This window comes from Rhyacophila brunnea, unplaced genomic scaffold, assembly GCF_057557595.1.
Source record: "Rhyacophila brunnea isolate RB1 unplaced genomic scaffold, BYU_Rbru_1.0 scaffold_15, whole genome shotgun sequence".
Taxonomy (NCBI): domain Eukaryota; kingdom Metazoa; phylum Arthropoda; class Insecta; order Trichoptera; family Rhyacophilidae; genus Rhyacophila; species Rhyacophila brunnea.
Genome location: NW_028232806.1, coordinates 3,710,462 through 3,733,187, shown reverse-complemented (window position 1 = coordinate 3,733,187; position 22,726 = coordinate 3,710,462). Strand labels below are relative to the sequence as shown.

At 34.9% G+C, this 22,726-nt stretch overlaps 1 protein-coding gene across 2 annotated transcripts; it reads left to right on the top strand.

Annotated features, from left to right (window-relative positions):
• The first annotated feature begins 301 nt into the window (after positions 1 to 301).
• Positions 302 to 21,609, top strand: LOC147074810 (uncharacterized). 2 transcript variants are annotated; one of them, XM_085942875.1, is made up of 8 exons: positions 302 to 374; positions 4,095 to 4,195; positions 11,843 to 12,025; positions 14,053 to 14,358; positions 16,440 to 16,826; positions 17,789 to 18,793; positions 18,956 to 19,642; positions 21,112 to 21,609. In XM_085942875.1, the coding sequence occupies exons 1-8, from the start codon at positions 368 to 370 to the stop codon at positions 21,472 to 21,474; spliced, it is 3,039 nt and encodes a 1,012-aa protein (XP_085799001.1). In that variant the 5' UTR covers positions 302 to 367; the 3' UTR covers positions 21,475 to 21,609. The 2 variants fall into 2 exon arrangements, with proteins under 2 accessions (XP_085799001.1, XP_085799002.1); XM_085942876.1 differs by lacking the exon at positions 17,789 to 18,793 and having other exon boundaries at positions 21,112 to 21,575.
• Positions 21,610 to 22,726: the final 1,117 nt, after the last annotated feature.

The following is a 22,726-nucleotide window of genomic DNA, read 5'->3' as shown; positions in this document are numbered from 1 at the left end:
TTATTCTCACAACTGCTCTCGGTTTATGCACTGACGCTCTTGACACATGTTTAAGTTTATCCCATATTCTTCCACACGAGATAGGTTGCTTGTTACTCCACACCCGTTAGGTATTTCAGTTCCCATTAATTCTGTGTTCCCCGGTATTCATTTTGCAATAATTCAATTTGAGGTAAAGGTATAGCTTGACGCGCTCTGAATTAAAATTAAAAAATGATAATATATCAGCTTATCTATAAGAACAAAGTATTTATAATGTAGGTATTATCTGTATACATATTATTATAAAATAAATTGAAAATCTGAGAACAGCGTCAAATTGTTAAAACAGGCAGTGAAAGAAAGTGCTTTTGACCACGCTGTTAAGATGTTTGGTAAGTTAATTTTTACAATACATAAATAAAAATAGACATAATTTCAAATAATATTTAGTTAAATAGTTGACACTGTTCCACTAAAATAAAAGGGAATTTAGCAAGTTTCATACCACACTATAATATTTGCATTCACCAGGAGTAGTACCAGGCAATGGCGAAGGGTGGAGGTAGGCTGTTAAGGTCAGCCATAAATAGTGCACACTAAACTTTGTCATTCATACGTATGTGTTTTCATTGAAATAAGACTACAATTTACAGATATTGTTGGTTAGTTTTTAAAATTCAATTAAACCCCGCGAAAACCATGCCATAATAGATAATATTCGTCTATCTATAAATTATTTAAAATTATGCAATTAAATCATACATAACTTTGAATATTTTATGGATAGAATAATATTTGTATCTATTATAGTTTTGTATAGATAGGGCTTAATGAATTTAAAAAAATTAACCAGCAATATGTGTAATGTGTATTCTTAATCCAACGAAAACAAATAAGTATGAATGAAAAGGTCTACAGAATTGTGTCGTATCGCCCAAAGTATACGAAAACTATTATGGATCGGTTTAGGCAGGGCTTAATTGATATTTAAAAACTAACCAACACCATCTGTAAATTGTAGTCTTAGTTCCATAAAAACAAATACGTATGACTAACAAAGTTTAATATGTACTATTTATGGCGGATCCTAACAGCCTACCTCTACCCTTCGCTACTGGTACCAGGCAGCTAGTTTAATATAATATGTTTATAAAAATGCCTATAAAAACCTCAACTTCTCGTTTACGTTTCAATTAATATTAAATAGCAAAAATTTAATGTTTAAAATAACCTCTACTATGTATAATTTTTAATATTTTTTTAAACATAAAGTATCCATATTTTAAACATACAGTTCCCTTAGTATACAACTTCTATATACGTTTAAATGTATATGGTTTTAATATTAATTTGTTTTTATAAGCAGTTTTCTAAAACAATGGAAAATAAAGAAACTCCCAACGTAAATTCCACCTTAACCAAAAATGTTAGTTAATACTTATTTTAAGAGTTCATAATAGTATGTGATTGGGTAATATTATTTATATATTATTTTTAATTGAAAATAGCGTTGCTGTATTCGAGTTACGCACTGAGAAATAGATTTTAATTAAATTGTACGTGAATATTATAATAATATTGTGGTGGTTCTTTAAAATAATGGGAAACATTTTTCAAATCATGACAACTAATTAATAGAACGTTCTAGAAGACATTCTGGCCATTTTAATGACTTCATTAATAATTATTAATTTTGAAGTATGCACAACAATTTTCCTTTGCAGTGGTAAAAAAAACGATGGGAAAATACCAACATTATAAAGATACTTAAGGTTTTTTAGGGAATCTTTTTATGTTATTTTAACATAAGGTAATAAAATTATAGATGCCAGCCAATGGCGTGTTTAGTGATGTAGAGATTTGATGCACTAATTGGTTTTGAGGCACCATACGATAAAAAATAACAATACGATTTTAATTTTCCAAATAAATCCATGCATTCAAACAATGATTTATGATTTTAATTTTGTATAAATTCTACAAACATGGTTTAATAAATGAAACAATTCCTTTTCTTACAAATAAAACAATATATAAGTAGGTAGATACATCAGTATACCTACAAAATTAGTATTTAGAAAAAACAGCTTTTATTAATTTATATTTAAAAAAAAATTAAACGGAAAATATATGAATTACAATAATAATTAATGTAGATTCTTTATGCAGTCATCAAATGTTGAAAACAGAGCGTTGGAGCGGAGCTCGGAGCAGGAGCACGGAGCACTGGAGCAATGAGATTTTACCCGGAGCACCGAAAATATGTACTGCTCCACTACTCAAGATGTTTTTTTTTATTATTAAATTTTTGTCCTATAATATATAATATATAAAGGATAATAGGCTTCAAAATTCTATAAATAGATTATCTACAACGTTTAAGGAATGTCCAGGATTATGCTCTGAAAATACCATAAAGCCTCCATTTTGACCTACGTGGCGCACGTGGGCCGTTAAAGAAAAGAATGTAACCTAACCAAACAAACGCACAATCAGAGTCTATAAAGCCACACTCTGAAAAAGAGAACTATGTAGAAACTATACATTCAATATTTTATTTTTCGTAAAGTAATATGGAATAATAAAAATACATAAAGGAAAATATCCAAGCAGACAAGTTGGGTACAGACGCTAGTAATATATATTTTTTTTTCGACCATGTCCGATCCTAATAGGATCATATATGGGCCTCCACAGAGTAGAGTTTTGTATTAACAGATTTAGTTTTTTACGAGAAATGGGAAACATTTTTCAAATCATGACAACTAATTAATAGAAGGTTCTAGAAGACATTCTGGCCATTTTATTGACTTCATTAATAATTATTAATTTTGAAGTATGCACAACAATTTTCCTTTGCAGTGGTAAAACTTACGATGGGAAAATACCAACTTTATATATATACTTTAGGTTTTTTAGGGAACATTTTTATGTTATTTTAACATATGGTAATAAAATTATAGATGCCAGCCAATGGCGTGTTTAGCGGTGTAGAGATTTGATGCACTAATTGAGAGACCATACGATAAAAAAATAACAATACGATTTTAATTTTCCAAATAAATCCATGCATTCAAACAATGATTTATGATTTTAATTTTGTATTAATTCTACAAACATGGTTTAATAAATGAAACAATTTCTTTTCTTACAAATAAAACAATATATAAGTAGGTAAGATACGTCAGTATACCTACAAAATTAGTATTTAGAAAACAGCTTTCATTAATTTATATTAAAAAAAAAAATTTAACGGAAAATATATGAATTACAATAATAAGTAATATAGATTCATGTAACCAAGCAATATCTATATATTATAAACTTCCAATAATGCTGTACCACGTGACGTAAACTCCGCAGGCGAAAAACTTCTCACAACCACGAAATCTACCATCAAATATATTGTGAAGTAATGTGATGTGGAAAATACTTTTTTTAAACAATTAAAATATTATAATTTATTAACTTTGTTATTGGTTTAAACTCTTAGGAAGACCCCTTTTAAATTTTATGATGAATCCTATGTACCTATCATTTACGTCAAAAAACGCGCCGCTGATGCCAGCACAACGGTCCTAAGAATAAAAAAGAATTTAATTTTTTTTTCGTCGATCCTTCAATGGGCTTTTCATCTAGTATTTATATTATATTATATTATCTACAAAGTACTATTGATTGAATACACATAACAGCTAATACGTAAATAGAATTCCGAAAGATTATACCTATACCAATACAGTAAAATTTGACGCAGGGTTTTGAATGTATGAGTGTCCTACGAAAATGAACCACGCATTATAGACGTGCAATAGTGTGTGTAATACACCAATTTTAAATGAGTGTCAATGCATTTAAACCTAGAGCATTTGTCAGTATTCGACGTATGACGTATTCTTGACACGTGTTTAAATTTATTCTGTATTCTCCCTGACTCGAGATCGGTTGCCTGCTTCTCCTTACCCGAAAGTTATTTCAGTTCACATCATTTCTGAGTTCCCTGATTGAATATATAGATTTTAAATTTATATAATACGCATAATTTATCGTTTTAATATTTTCTGAATGAAGTCTTTTTCTCAAATAATCCTTTATTGTTGTCTGGTTTCCAGGATACATCTTAGTACTGCCGCTCTTGATAGCTGGTGTTTTGGGAAGACCAGGGTTACCTGTGAGGTGTCCCGCTGGAGAAAGATTCGACGAAGTATCGAGGGTAAGTTTATTTTATATTTACACTTTACATGAAGCCAGCAGCAAACAAATTTTGAAAATAGCCAATACACTGATTATTTGTTAGGTTAGGTTAGGTTTTCATTCTTAAATTTTGCCAAAATCAGCAATTAAAATTGAATTAATGTTCATATTGAATCTAATAAAATTGGAAACCGTATACCTATTATACGGTCATCTCTTTCCGATAAGAAAGCTCACGGAGAACTGTGCCACGGTGAAATGTTTTACGCACAATTTACATGTATCCAATAATATTGACGTCGTCATGCCATCAAATACTATTATTATTTCAATAGTTTAGATTGACCAATCGAACGAGCTCACGAAATTTAGTAGAAATGTATAGCTGCTGACATCACCTGTTTTATGACGGCACCCCTCTGGATGCATTTCCAGTCCGCTCTCGATCGTAAAGCCAATATCCGGATACGCAGAATTCTTTACCATTTAAATAAAATAGTTTCAATTAAGTAATTACTTTTTTTATTCAACGAATAATTCACAAGATTTAAGAATGTAACATTTAATGTAATATTTACATAATTTTTGAAACCAATAGAAAAAAATCTTTTTGAAAAAAGTATGACTGGTTTTAATATTTTTTGTGTTTTCAAAAATGATGTATGTTCAATAATTAAAATGTTACATTCTTAATTTTTGTGAATTATTCGTTGAATAAAAAAAAATATTAATAAAAAAATATTAGCAAGTTCAAGGAAGGCTACAACACTAAAATATCTGAGTGAGTGATATATGACGTCGGTTAGTAATTAAAGTAATACCTACTTCGATTTAAAATACAACAGCCGATAGCCAATAGCAGCTCAATTTAGAAAACGCTTCAGAGAGTATTATAGGAGCCATTAATTAAAGTATGTCATAGTCAAGTATAGTACTTACCTTTAGCATCGTGGTCTATGTGCGTGGGCGCGAAACCCGAGAGATGCAGTTTCGAATACTGCGGGGTGTCTTACTTTTTTCAAAAAGATTTTTTCTATTGGTTTTAATATTTTATATTCTCAGAAGTATTTTCAAAAATTATGTAGGTTCAAAATAGTTTCAAATGATTATCGACCTCCCTGTCAAACAAATAAGATGTGTTCATAGCTTAATAGCGCCTGTACACATGCATGGAATTATTGTCGGCAATTGTGTTTATTTTAAATTGTCATGACAATAACTGTTTACACGCAAAAGTGATGATTGTCTTTCCAATCTCATTCTTCAAGAGTAAGCGAGACGCGAGGTTGTCATTTTATACTACTATCTCAGCTCAAAATGAGTAGTTCGTTTTGTTACCGGCATGTTCGCCCCTATCGCTCTACTGCGTAGGCGCAGTTCGAAAATAATCATACTTGCGCGCTATAAATCATCACAATTCGGAATCTTCCAATCTTGTTTGATTTATGCACGCAATCTTGCCAACTGCAGGATAATACATGTTTCCCCATACATTTTCTTATTGTGCACATCCATGCACGTGTAAACGGGGTACATATAATACTTCTACTCGCGCACGCGTTGTGTAATCAAAATATTATACTTACATAGCTTAATATTTTTTTTACTGTGCCATTAAATCAAACCGAAACAGTGTTCATCCTGACATGACCCACTCTGTAAAACATTTCACCCTTTCGTTCCTCCGATTCAACATCATATTCATCCGGAGTAAGAGGTTGTTTTTTCTTTGTACACATACCGATATGATCAATAATTGCATGTATCATAGCTTGACCAAAGATCACTATATTTTACGTATAATGACGAAATTTGACGATGATGCCATTAATTGATAAATTCTATAAATGCCCCAAGAGATAAGACGGTATAGATTTAATCTCAAGTAAATTTCTTTTTTTTTGCGTGCAATCTCCAGATCTGATCGGATTACAAACAACGTCTCGACGATGGCATTATTAGTGAATCCTGTTTATTATAATATTTAGTTTGAGCTTTGGTTGCACATAATATTGTCATATTATTATGAAATTGTCAGATTTAACAAACAAACAAGCAATCTGTCATAATTTAGCAATTTGATACCTACATTGCAATAAAAGATAAATTAATTACAATAATTATAAGATAAAAAGAACTTTTTATATACCACGTTTTTAAATTGTCTGTTGAATCATATTATAAACTTGACAATTCTGTGTTAATAAATACTTTTTTTTTGGATTTGATAGAAATACTGAATAAATATAGAATACTGAAATGTCATTTTGACATTTCATATTGATTTCCATAGTAACGCACGTATATATTAATAATTTAGTGGCTAGGACCACCCCCTTAGTAACCAATAATAGTATTTTATTTTTTACGGATTTCTTCCGAAATAACTTTTCATACAAAACAGAATTAACTGAAAATGAATTCAATTCTACGTAAAGATGGCTAAAAGTATTAAAAGAATGCATTGGCATCGTATTCTGATATTTTCTAAAAGTTTTAAATGTCTAGTTAGTTGGGAAGTTAGTTAAAAATCGATTTCAAGATTTGTACTGGATAAACAACCACCGGACAAACAAGAATACGAGCTAAGAAAAACGTGTTAATAATACTACGAATCGAATATTGGTATTGCCACAATATTAATATTATTTGATGTAAATAAAACCCAAGTTTTTTTTAAATAAATATATATTACATTAAAAGTTACATAACATAATATGTAATATTAATATTAAATGCGATAGCCAGACACCGTGGACCGGATTCAATTGATAATTTTATGACTTTCAATCTCAAGAAACACAACGCGTGCCGAGAATCCTCAAATATTCGATATTTAAATGTTTTTTTCACCCTCACTCAGAAGGCAACCCCCTTAACATTATTTTTGTGCTCCCTTATTAAAACTATGATAATGATAATAAAATGAAATTTCCGACTAGATTTTCTCTAGGTATGCTACCAATGCAAAACTTGTCCACCCGAAGAGTGATTGCTCTTTTAAAGCATTTCTTTTTACTTCTTCGTCGGTTCATTTACAATCTGTATATATATACTGGCAAATATTAATTTTCATGTTCCCACCAATATCACTCGTAACTCTACGGTCTTCATGATACGCCGTCGCAGGACGGATGTTATGTTTCATGATGCTGTGTATCGTGCGATTAACTTATTTGATGGCACCATAAAGGTTGATTTATTTTTGAAGTTATACATCTTTTGGCGCGTTTGGGAAATCAGTGTATTTTTGGCGTGTGACATGTAACACATAATTTATTTTTTCACACGAAAAAAATGCACTCGATTGGATTCGAACCACCGATTGTTCGGTTATCAGCCGAACGCACTACCTTTACGCCACAGTATCATACTGCATTGTTTAGAATTGTTCCGTTGCCTAGGCAGCGAATTTATTATTGTCGGCCATTTGCAATTCCTTACGTAAACAAACGATTAAACGTCAGTTAGTAATATAAGTTAAAGTGTATAGAAATAAAGCAACGGTGTTCCAATAAGTGGTCCTTATTCTTGAGTGTAAAATTTAACAAGATACTTCAAAGAATCTTGTTTATCATAAGTTTTGTTTTTATTTTGTTACGCCAAAGAAATATAACTTCTAACGCGCGTAACCAGGAAACTACAGTACCTCGGCCACATTAAGAGAGGACAAAAATACAGCATTCCCCAACTTGTCATTCAAGGAAAAATCAATGGGAAGGGTAGCAGAGGACGGCGCCGCATTTCGGCTTAAGGTGATTCATCAGTGAAACGGAAAATAATTTTCAACCATAGGCGCGACGAAATTTTGCACTCGCTCCCATTCGGAGAGAGAATGTAGAGCTGGAAACACGTCATTTTGCTTCGTGATGGCGACGGCCGTAATAATTCTTAAATCGTGTAAAGACGACTTAAAACGTTACCCATTTACTTTAAAAAGAAAACATGTCAATGAATATATTATTATTGTTACTGATAAAACAATAAACAGAACATTAAATGGACACATGTTGGATTTATAAGACAAATTATATTTGGTTTGACATGCCTCATTTGCACCCGCGACCCGCAATCCGCGCATCGCCTAGCGACGATCTTTTTAGACCGTGTCTCAACTAAGGTATGGCCTTAAGAACCTCCGTGATTGGTACGAGTGCAGCTCCACTGAACTGTTCCGGGTAGCAGACGACAAAGATAAGATCGCCTTTATGGTGGCCGACCGACGCTAGGGGATGGCACAGTAAAAAGAAGAATAATATAATACATAGGTATGTCGTAATAAGATGGCATCCTTTAAATAATAATTAATATTTTTCATAACTTTGACTTTGAACAAAAAATATTTTACTTTTTAATGTTTTTACATGGGTACGTCATTTTACCAGCTAGGTTCCTTTGGTAGGCGGAGCATTAGGCTTCCACGGGTCTCGATATCGCACATTGTCCTTGCACCGTGTAATGTCATCACTGGAGCTATTGATGACAATGACCAAGCAATGTCAAAAGTTTATTTATGAATACAAAGTTGATTTATCAAATCACGTGTACACATTTTTAAATAACATCGTATATATGACGTACCTAGCTTCTGTAAATAATCATAACTTAATTGGTTTGTGACGTGTTTTGAAGTTAAATCAATAAAAATGCGCCAGATAAGAAAATCTGTTCATGATGATATTAATCGCGCCTGATAACATGAAGTACATATTAATCATTTCTATTTGACAGATAAACCACATACCTTTGAATCGATAGTATCTGTCTGGGATGTCAACAACCAATAGGGATTGCAATACCGGTATTCCAGGATTTATCAATACCGGTTTTAAATATCCAAAATACCGACATTTTCGGTATTAGGAAACCTCACTAGTTTACGTTTTTGAATATGAATTGTTATTTCTTCATGAGTTTGTACTGTATTTCTTATTTAATTGAGTGTGTAAGTGTTATGTGCTGATAAAATACAAAACATTGACTGAATCCAACATAGGTGAAATAACAATAAAACACAATTCATTAAATATACCCATTTATAAAATTGTCTCGATACCGATAATATTTCGAAATAAAAAATATCCGTGATAAATGTTAAATTATTCTATAATAACATTATTGATGATTGTACAAAAGTGTTGAATTGAAGAAACTCTTGTTGCATCCGCGCTTATTTACACTTAATAAACTATCCTTTTTAGGGTTTTAGTTGAAATTATCAATATGTTCAGACCATAGACTATATATACATCTAGACTAGGGAATCCAATCCCGAGCCAAAATTCTGATCCCGGGATTTCGGGATTACAATTTGACAATCCCGGGATCCCGGGACTGGTCCCGGGATTGGCATTTTTTTCCATTGTTAATATAATTTTTTTATATTTACACATAACATTGATAAAATCGGTCAAAAATAAATCTAGTATAATTTATACTATTTAATATATTTATTGTTAATATTGTATATCTACGTTCAATCTTGGAAATACATAAGTTGAATGGAGTAAATAATATAATATATATATATATATGTATATATATAAGTATATATAAATAATAATGTGATTTTAATATGAGATTCCTGTTTCTGATAGTAAAGACTTAATGAATGGGTTAGCGAGATTTAAAATAGTAAAGCAAATAATCATGGTGTACTTATGGCCTTTCCGCTTCATAAATCTAATTAGTCAGCCAAATATGAAACTGCTGTAAAACGTATGAGGCTATGGTTAAAAGTGCAAAGTATTGTTTTTTCCCAATCTTTCTCATTTTTAATAATTTACGTGAAAAAATAAAATGAATCGGCAACTTACACGTGGGTATAAAGCAAACTTCATTCAAACTCAGTTTATTTCAAATGTAGTTATTTTTTATTAAAAGTATTTTATATTTTCGCTTTTGTTTTATTCTCTATAAAAATTGATAGAAAATCAATCCCGAAATCCCGGGATTATGTTTATCAATCCCGGGATTCATAGGTATCGAAAAAAGCTCGGGATCCCGGGATTGGAATCCCTAATCTAGACGCCACCCGTTGCATTGCTAAATGAAGCTACGTGCCGTGCGTTTGGTTTGTAGGCGAGCAAACGCATTCGCCTACAAATGTTCGAGACCATAGACCATTTCGCTAGTGCTCGCCCAAAGTGCTCGCACTAAACGCTCAGAATGAAAATATAATTTTCTATTTTTTTACGTTATATAGTATTTTTAAGCGGTCAAAATGCAACCATTAGGTAAAGATATCCATAATTTAAGTTATTTTAAAGAAACACTAGGTCACTGATATTAAAATATATAATAATATACAAATAAATTATCACGAACATGTATCAACTTACCTATGAAACGTAATACCATCTTCTTGCTCATCAGTACGGCTACCATATTTTAATACAACACGCAGAACCACCTTTCCTACTTAAATAACTAGAAATATATACCACTGACTTTATGTTTAACACAAAAAATAGCAAATTTAGCAACACGAACTCGCAGATTATCGATATTACGTGAAGCGATTCACCACGATTTGCCAGCGATACTTTTGGAAACTGACTCAAAAATATGTAGACCTTTTATCTTACTCTAGCGCGTGTCGCAGAGATTATAAGGGTGCCGAATACTTTCTCACTCGCACTCATGCATCGTTTTTGTTCAGGTTCAGACTATTTTTAAAAATCACCAATTCTACAATATTGTGATTGATACATATTTTTAAATGTCACCATAATAAATGTAGGTGGGTAGGTGTTTTAAAGAGATTTTAATAGCTATATTTACTGATAAGTACAGGTATTCAATAAGAAATACCGAAAAACTGGTATTGATATTTTCATTCGGTATTTCAATCCCTACAACCAAGGGCATTAGAATATCCTGAATAATATTCGCGATATCCGGAGAGTCTCTGTGTATAAAAAATATTTAATTCAGCCGTAGAAATTCTATATTACTCTAACGCATGTTGTGGAGATAAAAGCGTGTCAAATGCTTTCTCACTCGTTTTTGTTCAGGCCTTGGTTTTAGGCTTTTATGTATCTGGACTACAGAGCTTTCACTTCTAACAGAACTTTGGATCACCATATTTATACAATGACTTTTTCGCTTTTTATGATGCTTTACATCCATTTTTTACCAATATGTAGACACACGTGTTAAAAATGATAAAGTCGTTAAAAAATGAAAAATTTTACTCTGTTTTTGGTAGGCTTTCAAAGTTATCGATAATAGCTTATAGAGTCGTGGGTCCCAGGTTCGAATCTTGCGTCTGACAAGTACACATATTGTTTTTCAATTTGTGTATGAGTCAGAGTATGGTCCTAAGAGGTTGAGCAAGTGGCTGACATCCATTTCTCGTAAAAACAAACCTCCACTCCGTGGACGCCTATATGATCGTATTAGGATCGGCATGGTCGAAAAAATAGTTATATTTTGAAGTATTTGCTAGATTTTTACCATATTATTTTGTTTTATCGGTTTTTATTGTATTATACTTAGGTATATAATATTATTATTGAAATATAAACTACAATAGATATTACTAAAATTAATTCTCATTATTTATTTTGAATCATGGGCGATTTATAAATTCTCAAATTTTAGTTTATTATCTTGAATAATAGATTAGTAATGATTGCTGATAATAAGTCTTGTTTGTCAACAGAAATGCATATCAGATCTGATCCGATACGACGTGTTGAAGGCGAGACCGAATTGTCCCTTCAACCAGACCCAAGCCATCCTCTTCCCCCACGAATCTGACTGCTCCAAGTTCTACTACTGCGTCAACGGACTCCTCACGCCGATCGATTGTCCAGCTGGAACAGAGTATGATCCCGCTGCACAAGTGAGTGTCAAATTATTTTAGGTTGCCGGATGACGACGACAATTATGTACTGACACATGGCCCCCACAAAGGGGTGGCTGACAGGGCTCTAGCCTGGGGGCCCGGCGTGGCAGGTCAACCAGTTAAGTGAGATAGACACACCGTAAATTTATAAGCTCTGATAGTAAAATGTAAGATGACTATAAGACGAAAAGAATTTTATATTATAATTACTTTTAGCGTGTTTACTGACTAATAAAAACGACTATTTATCCAACATGGCGAAGGATCACATGTAACTTGGCTATCACAAAAGAGGGTCGCGATTAACGCTTCATATGATGCTGCGTGCCGACAATTCAAGCTAATTTATTTAAAATACCAAAAATTGCTAAAAAATACACAGAATACCCTTTATTTTCATTTTCATACTAAAATAATTACAAGATAAAAAGAACTTTTTATATACCACGTTTTATAATTTTCTGTTGAATCATATAAACTTGACAATTCTATGTATTAATAATTTAGTACAAATAAGGCAATTGTCAACAAATCATTTTTTTGCTATTTCGCAACAAACAAACAAATATAGAATACTGAAATGTCATTTTGATTTCCATAGTAACGCACGTATATATTAATAATTTAGTTTCTAGGACCACCCACTTAGCAACCAATAATAGTGGATTGGATTACGGATTTCTTCCGAAATAACTTTTCATACAAAACAGATTTAACTGAAAATGAATTCAATTCTACTTAAAGATGGCTAAAAGTATTAAAAGAATGCACGTGCATCGTGTTCTGATATATTCTAAAAGTTTCAAATGTCTAGCTACTCGGGAAGTTAGTTAAAAATTTTCAATCGTCCAATACAAATCTTGGACAAACAAGAAAAAAAATGTACTGGACACACAAGAAAAAATCTGTACCGGACAAACAAGAATACGAGCTAATAAAAACGTGGTAAAAATAAAAATAAAGTATCTACTTTCTAAGGCCCGTCAAATATCATGGACTAGGGGCCCGATTCAGGATGTGGGGGCCATGGACTGACAGTTTGTCGGTAACCAAGTTACCGTCATCTGCAATATAATGGTACAATAAATCAAGGCACATATTATTATACTGCAGTCTTTGTAGAAAGCCACGATAACTACAATCCATATATACATTTTTGAAGACTACACCAAGTCACGAGGTTCAGCTACTGTGATGAATCACTTCTAAGTATGCCGGCTCTTACATCTAAACTCGTATTGTCTGCAACGTGTCGAATACTTCGATATGACGTCATCGTTATTCACAAAACACACATTATCTTATGGACCTTCGCACACTGCTGGCCTATAGCGTCGTGGGTCCCAGGTTCGAATCCTGGGTCTGGAAAATACATATATTGTTTACTCCTCCACTTTGTAGAGGCCCATATGATCTTATTTGGATATGGTCAAAATAATGCAGCGCAGGTATAATCTCGAAGTTTTGCACTTCGGCATTCATTTCGGCTTGCCGGGTGACGTCACTGTCCTTGCACGGCCTTGCTGTATGCACGAAAGAAAGTTGCATGTTGCGCTCAGTTTTGATTTATGACTATTGTCCCAGTCTTGACGATTTTTAATGTGCGACCTTGCTAACACCGAGAATTGAATTCAGAACCCTCGATAAGAGAAGAAAACCCAGTACATTGGACTACGAGGGCCACGAAATATAATTATAATAACAGCCTGTGTGGCAATTTGGGGAATAGTAAATCCATCGAGGTATTTTCAAAAATCACTGGCAATACTAAAACGACTACATTTAGCGTCAAATCCTTCTCTGTTTTTGGATCTATCGGTTTAGTTTATCTACAATTTGTCAGAATATTTCTTGCGTCCATAAATCCACACATTTAACTTTATCTATATCGCATTAGAATGTAGTAGAATAAACGTTGTAAATGTTAAGCTGTGTTTCAGCTGAATACCTATATATCACATCCATATTGGTGACCCCAACATGATACTATAATAATGAGACTAATAACGTATTTTATTTTTCAGACATGTAATTGGCCAACTGAAGGTGGATGTTATTCAAAGACAAGTACTCTTGCACCAACCACTGAGGCTACAACAGTTACACCGGCCCCAGAGATAACCACCTCAGCTCCAGAGACAACCACCGGAGCCGAAACTACGCCCGATCCTACAACAGCTGCGCCAGAGAAACCAGTCTGTCCACAAAATACAACGTCCATATCCATCATACCCAGCCCGACACAATGCAACAAGTTCTACATATGCCTAAGTGGACAAGCGACAGAATACACATGTGAAGATGGAAACGAATTCGACCCTGAACACCAGGTAATTTCACATAATATAAGACTATGTCTACTATTTAAAAAAAAAAACATGTCGGATTTGAAGAAGTATGGGCCTCCATAGAGTGTAGATTTGTATTAACAAATTTTTGTTTTTACGAGAAATGTATGTTAGCCACTTGCTCAACCTGTTAGGTCCATAATCTGACTCCAAGCACACAGTATTAAAAAACAATATGAGTATTTTCCGAACCCCGGATTCGAATCTGGGACCCACGACTTTATTAGTCGATGCGTTAACCGCTCGGTCATCACGGGCGTATGTTATTACAATAGTTAAAAATAATAAATCAAATTTGTGGACTTTTTTACTACTACTTAACCATGTTCGATCCTAAAAGGATCATATTGGCCTTCACGGAGTGAAGGTCTTCAAATCTGTCTATCGAATATTTTCTTTCCAGTCTTGGATGTTAGCATTTAGATTTAGCAATACTTTTTTCAGTGTATGTATGTATCAATTCTATGAATATAAAAATATAATTTTTCCGCTTATAATATCGTGGTGCCGGATTTGAATCCTGGGTCTGGCAAGCACATAAATCGATACACCAGTTCAATAGGGGAACAACTCATAAAACCTTGTTCCGAGATAATGGCGTTTGAATTTTTTGCAGTAATTCTTATTTTAATTTTAAAGCCTTGATGTCGATGAAAGTGTATGTTTTTTTGTATTTGATTTAGTGGAATTCATCAATGCACAATGAAATTGTACATTTTAATAACGAATTAACAAATAAATTTGATTATATTTTAATCTTATATAGAATATAGAATTACTGATTAATCTTAGTAAGGATTATTCGATTTCATGACACATTGAAGAAATTTTTAATTATTTTTTTTGCTGAATTATAAAGAGAAGACCTTTCTACATCAAATGGCATTCTTAACTCAAAACCTTTAAATTTTGAGTTGTTCCCCTATTGAACTGGTGTATCGAAATATTGTTTTTCAATTTATGTGTCAGAGTATGGACCTGATGATAGGTTGAGCAGGTTGCTAAAATCCATTTCTCGTAAAAACAGAAATCTGTTAATACAAACCTCCATCATGTGGAGGCGCAAATTATGATATTATAATATCGGACATGGTCGAAAAAATAGATAATATTTTTTTTATCCTAACCAACATGCGTAACGTGTACGATGGGGGGAGAGCTGCTACGATTGAATTTTGTTACGGCCTGAAGTTGGCCTATCTTCAACTTTTATGTTATATACCTACCTATTGGTTGTTATTTGTAATTGAGTCATTTTTATATTTTGCATTTATTATGTATTATGGAGCATTGGCTAATGGATGCAATATCGCAATAGTCTTTTTTTCTAAATAAATAAATAACTATCAGCTAATTGAATAATTGTGTCGCGATTTTTTTCGAATGGCCTGCGCCGCCCCTGGGAAAAATGGGCACCATTCGTAAGCCATTGGTCTAGCTATAGCTTAGTTTAGACTATGGCTAAAAAATAAATAGTATATTATTTTGTGAATGATTTTAACTAACAGAATTTAAAAGTTAATAATATTTATCAGTTATAATCTGTAATCGGTAAACTGACTTAGCCTGTAATACACAAGTTTAACTAATGTCAAATACATTCTTAAAGCCTGACTTTTGTTACCGCGGTTCATGCATACAGTTTACCGATTATGGATGATAACTGACAATTGTTTATTTGTTTTTTTTTACATTTCTCATTAGCCAATTTTATTAAATTCCCTAAACGTTACCTAATTCCATTGTTTGTATTTGCAATGACAATTCAATGCGCTAACTGAATGTATTAATTAATAGTGAGTATCTCTAATGTACTACGGGTTTTTAAAAACACTTCAAATATTCAAAATCTCTTTTTATAATCGTTGACTTAGGGATTTACCATCTTTTATTGTATTAATTTGTTATATAAACGGTAATTAACTGTATTTTACCAAAGAAGATGCTGAAAGGCGTAATCCCTGGGTCGCAAAAAACGACTGAAATGTAATAGTATAAAACTTAAATCAATTAGAATTTAAATTCAAATTGTATCCTGTACCCTTTTATTTATGGACTTTCAGGACTGTGTTCCGATATCGCCCGATGGGTGTTATGCCAGTCATGCGACCTCAACTTCGTTACCAACTACTCAACCACCAACCACACCGGAACCAACCACACCGATGCCAACCACAACAGAACAAACCACACTCGAACCATCCACACCAGAACCAACCACACCGATGCCAACCACACTAGAACCAACCACACCAGAACCAACCACACCGATGCCAACCACACCAGAACCAACCACTCCATCACCACCAAAACCATTTTGTCCACAAAATACCACATCTATTACAATTCTCCCCAGTCCAACAGCATGTAACAAGTTCTACATATGCTTAAGCGGACAAGCAACAGAATTCGTATGCGAAGCCGGAAATGAATTTGATCCCGAAGTTAAGGTCAGTAAATCAGCCATTCTCAACCTGGCGCAGGGTGTGTCCCGAAATATTTAACCATACTTTCACTAACATAACGACGCGTAACTGATGAATAAATCTGATACTGCGAACATTAGTGTATTAACAATACATAATAAATATTTTACAAAACAAATATAGACCCTCAAAACCAACCCGCCCCGCACCACACTCGGTATTAATAGAGCGTATCACGAAGCCCTACGTTTGAATGTGAAGCATCAGCAGTTGTTTACGCCTGGGAATGTCTCAGGAGCAGGTACCTAAGACTGCTGAAATTGTCACACTCTCAAGTGTGTTTTGACTGAATTTAATTAAATACGTAATTTAATAAAGAGTGTCATGGGAGAGAAAAGCACGGAGACTTAACAGAAATAATTGAATTTAATGATATATAAGATACAAAAACTAATATTATTTTACAGTGCGCGAGTCGCCTTCCAAGCAAGTACAATAATAGTACCATATTAGTATACAATTGCCATGATCGCCGCATGACTGAGGTGTATGATCGCGAAAGCCTTTTACTGGCAGCTAAGTAGATTCCTTTTAGACACACTGCGTTCGCATTTATACACCCAACACTACACTTCAATACATTACCTCTTGAGAATGACTTCTACAATGTGCCTAAAACGTTGAGGAATGAAGGAGGTAGACTACGCGATGACAGTCCAAAAAGCTAGTACAATATTTATTATGTTTTGCGGTTTATTGGTTCAGTTTGAAAAATAATTATGGCAATGTTTTTACTTTTCCAATCTTTATAAAATTCTTTTATCTTTCATTTCTTTGCATGTCAAGTGTCTTTCCTTTTAAATTGATTAAAAGAGATTGTAGATTTTAATCTGCACAACTTCCAAATCAATTTATTTAAACTGGAATTTCAGCTGATAACAATATGTATAAGCCAATCGGTAAAGAAATCTGTTTTTGTTTTTCAGGACTGCGTACCGATATCGCCAAACGGATGCTATGCCAGCCAGGCGTCTACAACTCAGTCAACACCTACTCAGCCACCAACCACCCCGGAACCAACCACCCCGGAACCAACCACCCCGGAACCAACCACCCCAGAACCAACAACACTGAAACCAACTACCCCGGAACCAACTACCGCGGAACCAACCACCCTGGAACCAACCACCCCGGAAACAACCACTCCGGAACCAACTACCTCGGAACCAACCACACCGAAACCAACCACCCCGGAACCAACCACCCCGGAACCAACCACCCCGGAACCAACCACCCCGGCACCAACTACCGCGGAACCAACCACCCCGGAACCAACCACCCCGGAACCAACAACACCGAAACCAACTACCCCGGAACCAACCACCCTGGAACCAACCACCCCGGAAACAACCACCCCGGAACCAACAACACCGAAACCAACTACCCCGGAACCAACTACCGCGGAACCAACCACCCTGGAACCAACCACCCCGGAACCAACCACCCCGGAACCAACAACACCGAAACCAACTACCCCGGAACCAACTACCGCGGAACCAACCACCCTGGAACCAACCACCCCGGAACCAACCACCCCGGAACCAACAACACCGAAACCAACTACCCCGGAACCAACTACCGCGGAACCAACCACCCCGGAAACAACCACTCCGGAACCAACCACCCTGGAACCAACCACCCCGGAAACAACCACTCCGGAACCAACTACCCCGGAACCAACCACACCGAAACCAACCACCCCGGAACCAACCACCCCGGAACCAACAACCCCGGAACCAACCACCCCGGCACCAACTACTCAGGAGCCAACCACACCATCACCACCACCACCAGTAGTGTGCCCACAAAATACGACATCTATTTCTATCATCCCGAGTCCGACAGAATGTAACAAGTTCTACATATGTTTGAGTGGACAGGCAACAGAATACACGTGTGAATCAGGGAACGAATTTGATCCTGTGGTACAGGTGAGATGAGAATTTTGTTCATTCAAATTTTTAAATTGATTGATAGAGATTGTAGATTTTAATCTGCACTACTTCCAAATCAATTTATTGAAACTGAAATTTCAGCTGATAAAATGTATAATCAAATCGGTAAAGTGATCTGTTTTTGTTTTTGTTTTTCAGGACTGCGTACCGATATCGCCAAACGGATGCTATGCCAGCCAGGCGTCTACAACTCAGTCAACACCTACTCAGCCACCAACCACCCCGGAACCAACCACCCCGGAACCAACCACCCCAGAACCAACAACACTGAAACCAACTACCCCGGAACCAACTACCTCGAAACCAACCACCCCGGAACCAACCACCCCGGAACCAACTACCCCAGAACCAACTACCCCGGAACCAACTACCTCGAAACCAACCACCCCGGAACCAACCACTCCGGAACCAACTACCCCGGAACCAACAACCCCGGAACCAACTACCCCGGAACCAACCACACCGAAACCAACCACCTTGGAACCAACCACCTTGGAACCAACCACCCCGGAACCAACCACTACGGAACCAACTACCCCGGAACCAACTACCCCGGAACCAACTACCCCGGAACCAACCACACCGAAACCAACCACCCCGGAACCAACCACTCCGGAACCTACTACCCAGGAACCAACCACCCCGGAACCAACTACTCAGAAGCCAACCACACCATCACCACCACCACCAGTGTGTCCACAAAATACGACATCTATTTCAATCATCCCAAGTCCGACAGAATGTAACAAGTTCTACATATGTTTGGGTGGACAGGCAACAGAATACACGTGTGAATCAGGGAACGAATTTGACCCTGTGGTACAGGTGAGATGAGAATTTTGTTCATTCACTAAACCTCAGTGTCGTCGCTAGGCAAAATGGCGCCCCATTTTTACCACGTTTTTATTAGCTCGTATTCTTGTTTGTCCGTACAAATTTTTTCTTGTTTGTCCAAGATTTTTAACTAATTTCCCGACTAGCTAGACGTTTGAAACTTTTAGAATACATCAGAACACGACGACAATGCATTCTTTTAATACCTTTGGCCATCTTTAAGCAGAATTGAATTCATTTTCAGTTAATTTTGTTTTGTATGTTTCGGAAAAAAATTGTTAAAAGTAATATTTACTACTCACTATTATTGGTTAGGAGGGTCCTGGCAACTAAATTATTAATATATACGAGCGTTACTATGGAAATCAATATGAAATTTCAAAATGACATTTCTGTATTCTATAATATTTATTCAGTATTTCCATCAAGTACAATAAAAGTTTTTATTAATACATAGAATTGTCAAGTTTATATGATTCAACAGAAAATTTAAAAACGTGGTGTATAAAAAGTTCTTTTTATCTTGTAATTTATACAGTATTTTTTATCATCCGTGCACGTGTCGTTTTTGGTCACCATGGGCGTCGAAGGGCAACAGAAGTAAACTAGACATCGCGAACCCGACAAAAGAAGTACAGTCGTGTTATCACATTTTGTGTCCTACCAGTGAGCAGGTTTTTTTAACGGAAAGATATTTTTGTTATTACTCAGTTTAGGTAGCTATTTCTATATATATACCAAATGATTTTCCTTGATTTGTCGCCCTTAGAGAACTGCCGCCATCAAGCTACGCTCAATCTGCCTACCCCCACAGGACGTCACTGAAACCTACATTATAATTCAATAATAAAGCCAATACCCATGGCCCCCACAAAGGGGGGCTGACAGGGCTCTAACCTGGGGGGCCCGCGTGTCTAGTAAACCAGATACACGCATCAAAAATTCTCCTGCGGCGCTATTTTCCTTCATTAGTCTTATTATTTAAAATTATGTGGTTGCACAATACAATTTTTAATTGTGTATTGATACTCGACAACTCCATAATTCAAATGGATGTATTAAAATATACAAAAAAAAAACAATAAATATACACAATAATTTTACCGCGTACACTATTTGGAAAACGCTACTGCAGAACGTCACACTTCCATTATCATTAGCGATAGGTAGAGGGCCCGCTTCAGGATGTGAGGGCTATGCCAATACCATTTTATAAGACGAGTATTGTGTTATGTTTGTTATTCAGAATTGATTTGGATTATGTATCTAAGTTATCAAGTGTAGAATAATATCTCGATGTTCGAATACGACCTAAATACTAAAAAATCTCCAAAAACCATTAATTTATGGGTGCAGCTTATAAATATTATAATGATAGAATATTTTCAGACTAATATCAACAGATAACAGTTTCTGGACAAAGTGACTATGTACTTATACCTGTAATGTATTTTTTTTAGGACTGCGTACCAATTTCACCCCAAGGATGTATCGCCAATCAAACACAAATTACGTCTACACAGAATCCGATTCAAACCATTGCACTGATCGTAAACGCGAAGACACAGTCGACCACCGATCCTAATGTCACTTCTAATACGCTAATTGCGCTGCACTCTAGGGCACGGATACCCCTTGCGGCGCCTTCTGCCAGAGCACCACGGCGTACTGGCCTGACTCTGAGGACTGTGCCAAGTTCTGGAGATGCGAGGCCGGTCTTCCAGTGCACGCCTCATGCGTCAAAGGACTGTCTTTTGACAGTATTACGAGACAATGTACGTATACCGCTTTGGCGAAATGTGTACCTCAAAAAGACTCGCTGAACAAGGCATAGTCGACATGACTCAAGTATTAGTTATAGGTGTACTTGTATATTTATTGATTGACGTGACATGTGGTGAACTTTGTTATTTTGAATATTTTTTATACCAATTAAAATAAAAACATTTTGTAATTTTCATTGACTTTTTATTTATGTAACCCAATGATCCACAACCGATTCTCTGCGAGAATTAGCATGTTTTTTTCTCCAACTTGAAAGCTTTTCGGTGGGTAAGAAAAAATAGTTTAATATTATCAATTTTTAAAACAATTATTTTATTGAATATACATAACTTGAAAACACCTCAGACATATAACTAAAAAAAATCGTATTTGAAAAAAAAATACGAAACTCGACGCGATTTGAACCCGTATAACCATCGGTGTCGCGCCAATCTGTGCATTAATCATTTATGCTACGAGCTTCCTATATAATTACGACAATTAACATTTATTAACAAATTAACAAACTAGTGGGTCATACATTAAATGCTTATCAAATTGCGTTATTATTGACTATCGGTTTTTGTGTAGTAACTCAAGGAATATTAATTTCTTTTATTTTGTTAACTGTCAATTAATGGTAGAACTGCATTGTATTGTTGTTTTAATTTAATAAAAAGCAAATTTTTCAGTTGAAAATGTTCCTCTGAGGCGGACGAAACCGGTCCTGATCTATTGATTAAAAGTGGAATCTTGCGACCGGCCGGAAGTGGTGCAGTACTGATAAAATGATACAACGACGACACGCGGGCTTCCTTGTAGTTAATTTGAAAACGACTATCACGTAATCTAGTTAAGGAAATACAATAATATGAATGGTCATATGCTTCCCCTTCAAAATCGTTATGGAATCATAATATTATATTACAACTGAAAGTAGATACTTTATTTTTATTTTTACCACGTTTTTATTAGCTCGTATTCTTGTTTGTCCGGTAGAGATTTTTTCTTGTGTGTCCAGTACATTTTTTTTCTTGTTTGTCCAAGATTTGTATTGGACGATTGAAGATTTTTAACTAACTTCCCGACTAGCTAGACATTTGAAACTTTTAGAATATATCAAAACACGACGACAATGCATTGTTTTAATACTTTTAGCCATTTTTAAGCAGAATTTAATTCATTTTCAGTTAATTTTGTTTTGTATGGAAAGTTATTATTATTGGTTGCTAAGGGGGTCCTAGCAACTAAATTATTAATATATACGTGCGTTACTATGGAAATCAATATGAAATGTTAAAATTACATTGC